This window comes from Alnus glutinosa, chromosome 4 (assembly GCF_958979055.1).
Source record: "Alnus glutinosa chromosome 4, dhAlnGlut1.1, whole genome shotgun sequence".
NCBI lineage: Eukaryota > Viridiplantae > Streptophyta > Magnoliopsida > Fagales > Betulaceae > Alnus > Alnus glutinosa.
The window spans coordinates 11,172,743-11,185,254 of NC_084889.1; the positions used below are offsets into that span (position 1 = coordinate 11,172,743).

Sequence of the window (12,512 nt, forward strand, 5' to 3'; positions counted from 1 at the left end):
AAACTATGTTAAGAAATAGAACTTTTGTTTATAGAAAAAGTGTGAAAAAAAAACCTAATTTTCATGCTTCTCCAACATTGCATTTCTGAGCACTTTATATATATATTTATTAAGCAAAAACAATGATTTTTAAGTTTTCTCTTTTAACCAACATTTTTTTTTTTGGGTGTCTAATAGAGTTTTTTAAGCATTAAAAGTACTTTTTAAGCTATGCAATCTCAAACAGTAAGTAAAGGGTTTAACAGGCGTTGCTCATGCTTATTAAGAGCTTGTTTGATATTGTGTTTGGAAATAGAGCTTTTGTCTATAGAAAATGTATTAAAAAACTTTTTCAAAAAAGCCTCATTCTTGAGCTTTCCAAAATGCAGTATATTTTTTTTTTTATGATGCATTTGGCATTGTGATTTCGTAAATAAAAAAAAAATGCAATTTTAAATGAAATCACAAAAAATGTATCGTTTGGAATTGTATTTCAAATCGCAGTCAAGGAGGTGCATTTTTTAAGACGCATAATTTTAAAAGTTAAACTGCAATTTTGGCTAAATGTTTAACTGCGTTTTTAAATCGCACTCATTTTTACTCGACACAATTTTTATGGGTGCGTTTAACATTATGATTCCGTACACAAAAAGTTATATTTGAAAGCAAATCACAAAACATGAATAATTTGGAATTGCGTTTTTAAAAAATTATTTGAAAATACAGAAAATCTGTTTTTTCAAATAGCAGGCAATTTAGTATTTTTTTTGAAACGCACAACTTTAAAGGCTAAACTGTGATTTTAAAGATCAAACTATGAGTTTGCCAAAGGCTTAACTGCGTTTTTAAAAATCACGTTTCCAAATCGCACATTGTAAAATTGTTATTTCTGAATCATACTTTTTGAAATTGCAAACACAAACAAACCCCATATATTAGAAACATTTTCAAACTCTTTAACGCAATATCGAAAACGCTTTATTGATAAGTACACGACCAAAGTCCTTAAATGCAAGAGCATTCACAATGACCTATTCATAATTTATCTAAATTTAATTATAAAAATCTACTTTAAGAGTTTTAGTTAGTCGCTTTTATTTTTGATAAGTAAATGAAATTTTATAAAAAAGCATAAGGCGCTCCTCTAAGTACACTGGAAGTATACACAAGGAAATGCTTAAGAGGGCAAAGAAAAACGAACAAGAAAATCAGAAAAGCTAATAGACATGGGTGACAAAAAAGCCTCCGTCCAAAGATACAACAAATGTAAAAACGATGCAACAATATTCTCCATGGAATTCTCAGAGTCTTCAAAACACCTAAGATTTCTCTCCTTCTAAACACACCAAAGAATGCAAATAGGCACCATCTTCCAAACTGCAGCACTCCTTGACCTACCCGCCTTCCACCAACAAGAAAATAAATCGACAACTCTCCTAAGCATAACCCAAGACATACCAAACCGAAAAAATACACAATTCCACAAAGTAGAAGCCACATCACAATGAAGAAGAAGGTGGTCCATAGTTTCCCCGTCTCTTTTGCACAAGTAGCATCTATCCACAATGATGATCTTTCGCTTCCTGAGATTATCCGTTGTAAGAATCTTTTAAAGGGCTACCGACCACGCAAAGAACGCCGCCCTCGAAGGAGCCTGAGTCCTCCATACACTCTTCCAAGAGAAACGACTACCCTCACCGCCGGTCAAGGAGCTGAAATAGGACTTAACCTTGAATACCCCTTTCTTGGAAGGGACCCACCTAAGCCTGTCAGCATGATCTCTGCTCACCATGGCTAAATGTAACACATGAAAGAATGATGCAAAGACACCCACTTTACAGTCATGCGCCTCTCTAACAAAGCTTACATTCCACTGGATAGAACCGCCCAAAACCTCCATATTATCCGCAACGGAAGCATCCTTCATCCGTGCAATACCAAAAAGAACAGGAAAAGCTTCCTTCAACACCCTATCCCCGCACCACAAATCATGCCAAAATTTTGTCCTAACCCCATCCCCCACCTCCAATCTAGAGAAACCAGAGAAACTCCCCCACCTTTTCCTGATATTCTTCCACAGCCCCACCCCATGAGCACCTTCAGGCTCGCGGGAGCACCACCCACCCCACAAACTACCATACTTGGCATCCACCATAACTCTCCACCAAGCTTCTCTCTCTATTCCATACCGCCACAAACCATTTACCTAACAAAGCATAGTTGAACAACAACAAATTCCGAATACCCAACCCCCCATCTGAAATTGGGGAACAGACTTTCGACCACCTCACCAAGTGAAATTTAGATTCTTCACCCAAACCATCAAACAACAAACTCTATAATTGTTTATTTACTTTAAATAAATATTATTTTTTTTAATTATTCTCAATGACTACCATGAATATCCTATTGTCTTTAAATAAATATTATTTTTCTCTACTCTGGCACTGTTCACAAAAAATATTATTTAAAAAATTATAATATTGCCTCTTTGTTATAAATGCATGCATGCATTTAGTGGATGACCATTTAGTTCCATCTCTTGGAATTCTACACATTCATGTCATCTTGATGCGGATTGAGAAAAGAATAAATTAGTTATTTAGTTTTAATTAGATTGTTAGTTTTATTTGAAGTTTATTATGGGCTTGGTCCAAAGTCAATCATTTTAGTTTAATTTATGTGTAATTTAATAATGGGCTTGGCCCTTAGTCACATTAGGGCTAGAATTAGGGTTTAGTCTTTGAGTCTATTTAAACATAATATTCTATTGTAGTAGACAGTTGATAATGTTATGAAAATTATGTTTGTTTCTTTGAGGTGTGACTCCTCTATCTTTTGGTGGTGAGAGGCTGCCAAGGCCAGTGAGACGCTGGTTTGTTTTTTCATCTTCGATAATTTGGTGAGACTTTGAATTAACGTAGGTTTATTTTTATTTTATGTTATTTTGTTATTTCTGCTGCGTCAAACTGGTATCAGAGCCTTTTGCGATTGTTTTCTATCAACAATTGCATGATCCAATTCCTGTATTTATCATGAGTCAATGGCACCATCGTTGGACTCCATACAGGTATGATCAGTACCCCCACCCCCCATCTAGTTACGATTACAAAACTGCCCTTATGGGGAACATAGCTAATCCCTCCACCACCATTGACCAGCACCATGAAACAGAAAATCACACAAAGCCACAAAGCCTCAACCTTGCAACCCACCTGGTACTGTCACAGACCATCTCCCTACAAACCACACCCGATTCCACCACCACAAAGCAGACCAAGGAAGCCGAAAATCAAACAAAGCCACAAGGCCTAAATTATTCATTGAACCAAGTACGCCTTTGCACCACACGGCTCGATGATGGTATCACCAACATGGTGTGGTATGTCTTCTCTAGGAAGTCGGCAATCACTGTCGTTCATAAACCACACCAACCATCCAAGCCCTTACCGATGAACAACCAAACTTTCAGTCTGCCAATCGCTCCATCACCCCCCATCCCCACAAATCAAACGGAATCCCAAACCCAATCAGTGACCATACCCGAACCATTGACCACTGCCATTCAACAATCAAAGGAAATCCTTACCCATCCACTGTCAATACGACCATATGACCCATCCAAGCCATCACCGACGACCAACCAAGCCTCCAGTCCGCCAATCATTCCACCACCCCTAATCCAAACAAACCAAACAAATACCCAAACCCAAAAGGAAATTCTATCAGAAAATCCCAAACAACCCACCCCCGTTCCACACCTAAGGTTAGATACCCAAAAATCACACCTTTCAGCCTTCATTCACAAACCCATCCAAGCACGGCAAACCACCATCACACTAGAATTTTTGTCTCTGCCTCATTCCACATCACCACCGTTACCACCCAAAATCCCACAAAAGGGACTAACCTGGTCCTCCAGTAATCAGCCGAATACCCTTTCCCTTGCTAGAGATTTTCTTGGAGTTTCAAAGAACCACACAGAGAATTATGATTCGAAGGACAGATTTTCCTATCAGCCGAACACCGTTTCCCAACCGGTTCTTCGGCGATCGGTGCCACCAACGACCACCCTCAGTCGCGCCAGTCCGCCAATCCATCGACCTACCCTGTCGGGTTGCCTTCCATCCGCTCAGTATTTGGCCTTTACGGAGCGACTCGACTGTGCGAATCTAGTTGAACGACATGGCAGAAGACTTTTCGTTCCTTATGCTTGGTTCAGAAAGAGGAAGAAGAATAAAATAAACGAGGAAGAGGAAGAAGACAAAAAAATAAAAGCTACAAGACTCCTTGGTTTTGATGGTCAAAGAAGAAAGTAACCGATCAAAAGTAGAAGAAACACAAACAAAAAGTGGGAGCATGTTTCAAAGTTCTCGTCAGAAGCAAAACAAGAGAAAAAAAAAAACGTTAATCAAAAAAAAAAAAAAAGGAGAAGAGGAACTCTGGTCAGCCGGTCAAATACTTGGTTCACATGTTTTCAAAGTTGCAGGTTGCTTGCAGGTATCACCAACGAAAGAACAAAAAGACAACATTTCTATTAGACCCCTTGCAACAATGTTCAGTATTCCTCAGCTCATATTCAGCAGCAAGTTCAGAAATAAGAGAAAAGCCCGTCTCAGAATTTACAAATGGGGCTCATTCATAGGCATTCTCATCTAAACTCGAGGACGAGTTTCTTTTTCGAAGAAGGGGAGATTGATGCGGATTGAGAAAAGAATAAATTAGTTATTTAGTTTTAAGGGGTAATTACCTTTTCCCCCCATGAACTACCGGCCAGTGTCATTTTGCCCCCACGAACTACCCCTTCGACCAAAATAGAGCATCCAACTACCAATTTGACACCGTTTGCCCCCTTCCGTCAGTCAGACCCGTTATGTCCGACGGTCAACTGCTCACGTGCATGTCAAGTGCCGTCTACCCCATTTTTATTCCGAAAATGCCCTCCGGTACAGTAGATTAAAGCTTATGAAAAGAAAAAAAGAAAAACAAAACAAAACAATTCAAACTAAGCAACAGAAGCTTCTTTCACGTCATTTTCTTTGGTGTTCCACTTCAACTTCAAAGCAGTAGCCCGCTGAAAGAGTCGTCCTTGAAGAGCTTCAATGTCTTGTTCATGGAAGAGCGAAGCAACATCCGGAGAGCCCATCTGCCGGTGTGGAGTACCTGCACCTTTGAAGACTTCCTTTACCGATGAAAATTTCGGCCGCTTGTTCTACGGTTGTGTGAACTATGAGGTAAGATTTTTTTTTTAATGGATCTGTAAATAATGGGTAGTACCTCTTCTTCGTCTGCTTATTCTCTTATATTTTATAGATAATGGGTAATTTTTTTAGGGTTTGAAAGTTAGATCTTAGATTATTGTCTTAGGATTTTTTTTATTTTATTTTATTTTATTTTTTTTTTTGTTCCTTGGTTTCCTGTTTTTGGACAATGAGGTGTTTTTTTTTTGCCTGAACTGTTTTGGGGTTATTGTTTTCGGACAATGGGTAACTGAAGACAATGGGTCGTTTTTTCTTTCTTTTGCTCGAGTGGTTTTTGGTTAAATTATCCTGAAATGAGGTATTGGTTATTATTTAGTTGTGTTCGGACAATGATTGCATGATGAATACCTCTTAGATAATTCATGAAATCAGAGCATTAATATCTTTCTTCTCGTCATTTGCTGAGGACTTTAGCAATAATGACACCACTATTTGGCATTGTAAATAATTTCAGTAGCATTATGTTGTATTTGGTTTGGTTAAATGATAAGCAAATTGAAAGCACCACTTTTTGTGATATGCATGTACTGTATCTTAACAAATCGAAAGAGAAGAGGTCAGTGAGCTTAGTCATGTATGTTAGATTTCTATTTTTTTAATTTATAGATATGATCATGCTTAAATTCCAAAAGAGCCAGATTAATATGTACATCATTTCTATATGTATCATAATTGCATTGTATGCTTGTTTCCACATTAATTACCCCTATAATATAATTATGTTAGTAAGTAAAGTGGTATCAACTCTTAATTATACTTGGCCTTCCATTGAACTTTTTTTAACGTTGAAAAACTAACTTTGTTCATGAGACCTCTAATTGAATAGGTTGGTCGGTCTTGCGGATTCTTCCAATGGAAAGATTCTGAAATGTGTGAACATGCTAGACGAGCATTGACTCGTGTGCAACACAGGCACGCTATGCTGAACAAGGAAGTTGTAGAATTGAAGGCCAAGCTAGAGATCAAAGCAATTCGATATGACATGCAAGTGAAAATTGCAAAGACAAATAGCAGAATTTTGGCATTTTCTTGGGTTTTTTTTGTTGTCTTCTTAGCTGTGTTTTGGGGCAACTTGTATGGTGTCAGTCAAGGACATATGTCCTACAAACAGCTACCTTGAAAAATTGTAATGACTAATATGTTTGTAATGATTAGTGTATTTGTAACTTTGAAACCTTGTAACTAGTGTATTCGTAAACTTCGTAATGTGTAGTGTACTTGTAATGTTTGTCTCCCTCTTTTCGAAAATGTAAAAAATGTGTATAATTTCCTGGCATGAAATTTGGTATCATCAAAATAGCTTTTTGACAACCCCAATTTGATTCATTATTCCTTGTACATATGCTAAAATACTGACCTATACTTCCAACATACGAAACTTGAACAAATAGTTTCCTGTACAACTTTGCATTTTGGCATCATCAACATAACATTTTGGTATTTTTGCATAATTTCAAATCAGAAAACATAGCATTGTTCCTGCATATTTTCCTTCAAACCTAAACAAGTTGTTTCCAACAACATCAAACCAACATAGTCCATATTTCCCACTACAACATCAAAAAATTGTTCCTATCAACAACAAACCAAATTGTTTCCAACTACACTGTTTTGGAACCTGAACAAATAGGTTCCAACATACAAATCAGAAAACATAGTATTGTTCCTGCATATTTTCCTTCAAACCTAAACAAGTTGTTTCCAACAACATCAAACCAACATAGTCCATATTTCCCACTACAACATCAAGAAACTGTTCCTATCAACAACAAACGAAACACAGTTTCCAACTACAAACCAACATAGTCGACTATCATATTTCCAACTACAAACCAACATAGTCGACTATCATATTTCCAACAACAGTTTATAAAAACACATCAAGGCTGCCATATTGGTTTTTTCCCTTTGTTTTTAGCTTCCATTCTTCGTATACCCTTCTCCACTGTTGGTACCACCACTCTTGCTGGCTTCCTTACTGGTTCTCGAATGACAACTCCGAGTGCCCTGGCCGGTTCCCGAGTGCATACTGCTGGTTGTGAATCATCACATGTTAGGTCAATAGTGGGTATCTCTTTGTTGGGATCGGGCTCCTTAAATGCTGCCATCAACCTACCAGACCTCCTAATAGGCCTTGCAGCAACAGATTTTGCCTGTGCAACACACTCTTATTAGTAATTCAAAGTCTATTTACATATAAAGTATAGGGTGGAAAGCTGTATTTACTTACAGCTGTGGAATTTGCTCTTTGTGATGCCCGAGTATGCATTGAGGGAGCCATTGTCTTACTCCTTTTCGTTGAAGTAGGCTACATATGTAACATCGTCATTAGAAATAACACATATATATTTGTAATAACAAATGTTACTGATACCTACATCAACAGTAGTAGGTGGAACTCTCTTTTTGGGCTGTGAAACAGGTTGTGCAGCTGTAGATGATTCCGTAGGCTGTGAATCATCAGCAATTGGGTGAGAAGGAATCTGCGACACAAAACAACCAAGGTTAGGAAAATTATTAACAAAGTTGGCAATTGTCTTTTGTTATAAAAAAATAAAAAGTGGTATTTAAGATATATGTACTTACATCATCTAAGTTCAACTCTGTTGCAGTGCTTGGAGTGGACTTCCTCTTCCTCCTAGGGCAAGTCCTAGCATTATGGCCAACTGTCCTGCACTTCGAGCATCTCATGCTTACACCACCCTTCCTCATGCAATGTGGGTTTCTTGGCTCATCTGGACCCCTTCTCCGGAGCTTCTTGGGCCGGCCTGGGGTAGCTCTAATAACGGGTGGGTGAACCTCATCTTGCCCGGTTCTGACCCATTGGTCCTCACTTGGCACTGGGTATATCATTGGGTCATAAGCCATTTTGTAATTCTCAACACTGTAATACGGATGCAGGTACTGTTCAGGTTTTGCAGAATGATATAAAATGGCTGAGATGGCATGTGGGCATGGAATGCCAGTCATATCCCACTGCCTGCACCCACAAACACGGTCCGTCAAGCTAACCACAAATGTGCCATAACTGCACAACACTTCATAGATTCCATCCCCAGCATAAGTTGAAGTACATTCCGCAGCATCCTTTCCACATTGGTCTAACTTTGCCAATATCTTCGGGCACCATTCCCCGACATACTCCCTTATTCCTTGCCTCTTCTTCTGGTATCGCATCATCAACTTCTTCCTAATCATCTCCAGCATGGTAATGATTGGCTTGTCTCGGGCATGGATGATGTACGAGTTGAAGCACTCGCATAAGTTGTTCATGATCAAGTCGCACTTTGGGGTGGTGTCAAAGAAAGCCCTAGCCCAGGTACGGGGGTCAATCTTCTCCAAATAAGCATGGGCAGCTGGACTCAATTTCCTCAGCGCCTCCATTTCCCTTTGATACCCATAAAAATTATATGCAGCAGCTGCTTTCCACAGCTTGTCTTTTAGCACCAATCCTTTGTGCCCATCACCCCTAAAGTTTGCATATAAGTGTCGGATACATATGCGATGCGGTGCACTTGGTAGGACCTCCTCGAAGCTTGGTATCAACCCCTAGGCAAAGAACAATAGAAGACAAATTAAAAATAAATAAAGAGAGATTTGAGTCAATGAAAGTAAATGCACAAGTGAAAATGTATGAAAAGACAATATTTTAATATACCTTCTGTCTGTCAGAAATGAATGTCCACCCAGTACAGCCATTTGGACCAAGGTCCCCCACTAGAGTCTCTAGAAACCAGGACCAACTATCCTTGGTTTCAGCTTCAACCACAGCCAGTGCAATCGGATAAATATTGTCGTTTGGATCTCTTCCCACAGCAACCAACAATTGCCCCCCGAAATGTCCCTTAAGGAAACAGCCGTCAACACCTATCACGGGCCTACAAGCCCTTTTAAAACCCTCCTTGCATGCTGCCAAAGACATATACAACCTTTGAAAAGTAGGTGGGACGTCTAACGTAGGCCTTTCAACTTTCATCAACAGTGTACTCCCTCTATTCATTTGTCTTACTGTTGCACAATAATCCCATAGCCGCTTGTACTGTTCCTTGTGCTTACCTTCTACCTGTTCTTTCGCCTTAACCCTGGCCCTGTACAGTTGTCTAGGAGTAACATCCACATTCCATTTCCTTTTTACATCATCAAAGAGAGCTGCAATTGGATAGTTTGGCTGTGTCCTAAATTTGTGGGTCATTCTGTCTGCAATCCATCTAGACGTTACAATCGAAGACTTGTAACATCGTGTACACTGGTGTTTAGGGTTCAGTGACTTAAGCATAAAAGTTCTCTCACCCGTAACCAGTGAACCATAAACTCTCCAAGGACAACCCTTGGGCCTACTCTTACAAACTCCAATAACCCGATCCCCATCATTTTTTGTGAACACAACATCCTTACCCCTAAACAAATTGTATTCTCTCACAGCTTTCCTGAATTGAGCAGCAGATTCAAATGACATGCCAACATCCAAATGTGGGTCTTCCATGTCCACATCCTGAAACTGGGAAACCCTAGTAACACACTTAGGCCAACTACTCGCCTCATACTCCTCATCACTTTTAGGGGGAGTTATGAGGATATCACTTCTAGCTAAGTTAGAGGATACCTCATCCTCTTCCTCATCATCCAACATAGTAGCCGAACCACTTAAACCACCAACATCAGCTGCCTTTTCATGGCTACCCTCCCCATGACCACCATCCTCCTCATCAGTATCACCCTCATCATCAAAATGAGGACTATAATCATCATCACGTTTTGAACCACCAGCTTCTGGTTCATCAGCCCCATCCCATGCATCGTCATCGTCACTCATCAATGCATGCCAGTATGGATCATTTACAACCTTCAACCTCCTTTCCTCATTACCACTTTCCACAATATCTTCACCCTTACCCTCACCCTCATTTGCCCCTACTTCAGCACCAGCATCTGCAAAAGACACCGTGTACAGTAATACAAGTGTATGGCCTAATAAGACATCGGCCATTCTGGAGACATCCTCATCAGATGTTAATAAAACCAACCCATCATCTAATTCTCTTCCGGGTATTCGATAGTACACCAGGTCACCTGGTTCGTATCCAAATTTTCCAGCTACTCTTTCGATCTCAAAAAAAGACAAACAATCTAGGTCATACGACTCTTCATACAACCCTATTTGCCCTCCAACATAGGTGCATTTGTATCGCCGATCAAACCGGCCCCCGTAATGAACCCTAAAAATGACATCGTTGTTTGCCATTGTTCAAGTGATAGGATTGATTGACACTGCACATAAAACATACAAACACTGAATTGAGTTTTAAATTTTAAATTTTATTTCGAAAACTTAGAAGTTTATAGGTCATAAACTTTTTAACAAAGAGTTTCACGGTCACTTCTGAACAATGAAGTCAAACTACTTTGTTGATTAGTGACTTGAAATTATTCGGAAAATAGTACTTTCTCTAATGCCAAGTGAAGCCACAAGAACACACACACATACACTTCAGTGAAGGCAAATATTTGCATGTATGATCCTATATGCCTATGCCTAGTGCTTGTGTTGGATGAGCCTGAGGGGATTTGCGTTTACTTGGTTTTTCAAGGCATATGAGTCTTTGTCTTGTGTTTTCCTCAACTTACTGCATTTGGTACAAATAGAATGCTTATTATGTTTTTGTTGAATTTTCAGATTTTGAACAGTGTCGCTCCTTTAAAGAACTCTCTCTCTCTCTCTCTCTCTCTCTATATATATATATATATATATATATATATATATATATATATATATATATATATATATTATTTGGTTTATGCTGAGGCTTGCTAATATCTTATTTGAACTGGATAAACATGGTAATGTCTTCCTGTTCAATTTAAATGCAGTTTTGATTTTGAAGTTCATGAGTGCTAGATTGTCCATTTAAGAATTTGCATATTTGTTGCTCTTTCAGGCACATGAATTGTTGAAGAAAAAGAACCTTGGTAAAAAAGAAGGTTGGGCTGTTGTAGATAGTTATATTTACAGTAGTTTCTCCAATGCATGAAATTTTATGCTTTGGCTGTTGTAGATGATCAATTATTTTAACCAACACTGAATTTGGTTTGGTTTTCTTTAGCCATTCCTCGGCATTCATTTATTTGTTGGTTGGCTTGTAGGGATGCTTTAGCCACTAAGTAGAAGATGGTTTTGATAATGCGATTTTAAAACTTTATGTTTTCTGAATGTTTTCTATTGATAAATTTTTTCTAAGAGAATTTGAAAATATAACGAGACTCTTGAGTATTGTGATGCACCCTAAGATGCACCCTAAGATGCACCCTAAGATGCGCTAAATCAAATATGTAATGTATGAAATACCAAAGTAAATTAAATGATAAATAAAGTATGATGATCGTTGCCCTGTCAAGATTGATAGGGCAGAGCCTATTTTCACATATTTTTATAACAGTATTTATTAATTCAATTAATTCAAAAGTATATATAAACCCTACATATGAAATTATTTTACATTTTACATAAATTGTAATTTGTAGAGTCAAATGATTAATATCTTTAGTTATATTTCAATAATTCGGATGTACTAGATGAAGTTCCCGGAGGTTTTCTGGTTTTGATATTTGATTCTGGTGTTTGTGGTTGCTGCAGTGTTTGTTTTCTGTTCTGTTGTTTTGGTTGTGTGTAGTAGCTTGTTGCTTTATTAGTTGTGTTTCGTTGAGGAGTAGTGCAGGAGTGCTTCCAGTCTTCACTGGAGTGTTTGTTGGATGTTGAGATTGTGCTTTATAAAGTTTTTATTCATCGAAAAAAAAAAACCTTAAACAATTTCAAAACACACACAACAAACAAATGGGGAACAAAGGGGACCACTTCAGGGGAAAATTGGTGAACTTTAACACACAAAGGGGAACAAAGTAACAAAGGGGGCCACTTCCGAACAAAAAAAAAAAAAAAGAACCACTGACCGACAAAGGGCCGACCACTGCGGGACCACTTAAGGCAAAGAGGAAACCCTAAACAAATAAAACCAAATCCCAAGTAGCAAATCTATCGGGTACTACCAACAAATAACAACAAAAAGAAATCAACAATAACAAAGCAACAGGTCATTGATCAGAGACAATGAAAACAAACAAATTAAATAAAAAGTACTTACAATTCCGAAAATCTCCAACAAACAGAGTTACTTGTAGCAGATTGGTAGTTGTTATAGGCTGATTTTGATGTTTGAAGATTGCATGAGGATTGAGTTCTAGGGTTTTCAGTGTTCAAAGTGAAGTGTGGTTTGAATC

The 12,512-nt window shown here is 38.3% G+C and overlaps 1 protein-coding gene across 1 annotated transcript; it reads right to left on the reverse strand.

The window, feature by feature from the left end:
- Positions 1–7,102: 7,102 nt before the first annotated feature.
- On the reverse strand, positions 7,103–8,770 carry LOC133865463 (uncharacterized). The gene is made up of 4 exons (XM_062301876.1): positions 7,827–8,770; positions 7,619–7,723; positions 7,471–7,548; positions 7,103–7,393 (listed from the first exon to the last, which is right to left on the reverse strand). Exons 1-4 carry the CDS (start codon positions 8,622–8,624, stop codon positions 7,121–7,123), a joined length of 1,254 nt encoding a protein of 417 aa, XP_062157860.1. The 5' UTR covers positions 8,625–8,770; the 3' UTR covers positions 7,103–7,120.
- Positions 8,771–12,512: the final 3,742 nt, after the last annotated feature.

What these genes read in the sequence shown, in the direction of transcription:
- LOC133865463 (XM_062301876.1), bottom strand. Translation starts at nt 8,624, where the DNA reads ATGGAGGCGCTGAGGAAATTGAGTCCAGCTGCCCATGCTTATTTGGAG. An exon ending in CAGAGTTGAACTTAGATGAT is followed by an intron (nt 7,724 to 7,826) that starts GTAAGTACATAT and finishes TTTGTGTCGCAG; the next exon opens with ATTCCTTCTCACCCAATTGC. An exon ending in AAAGAGCAAATTCCACAGCT is followed by an intron (nt 7,394 to 7,470) that starts GTAAGTAAATAC and finishes TGTGTTGCACAG; the next exon opens with GCAAAATCTGTTGCTGCAAG.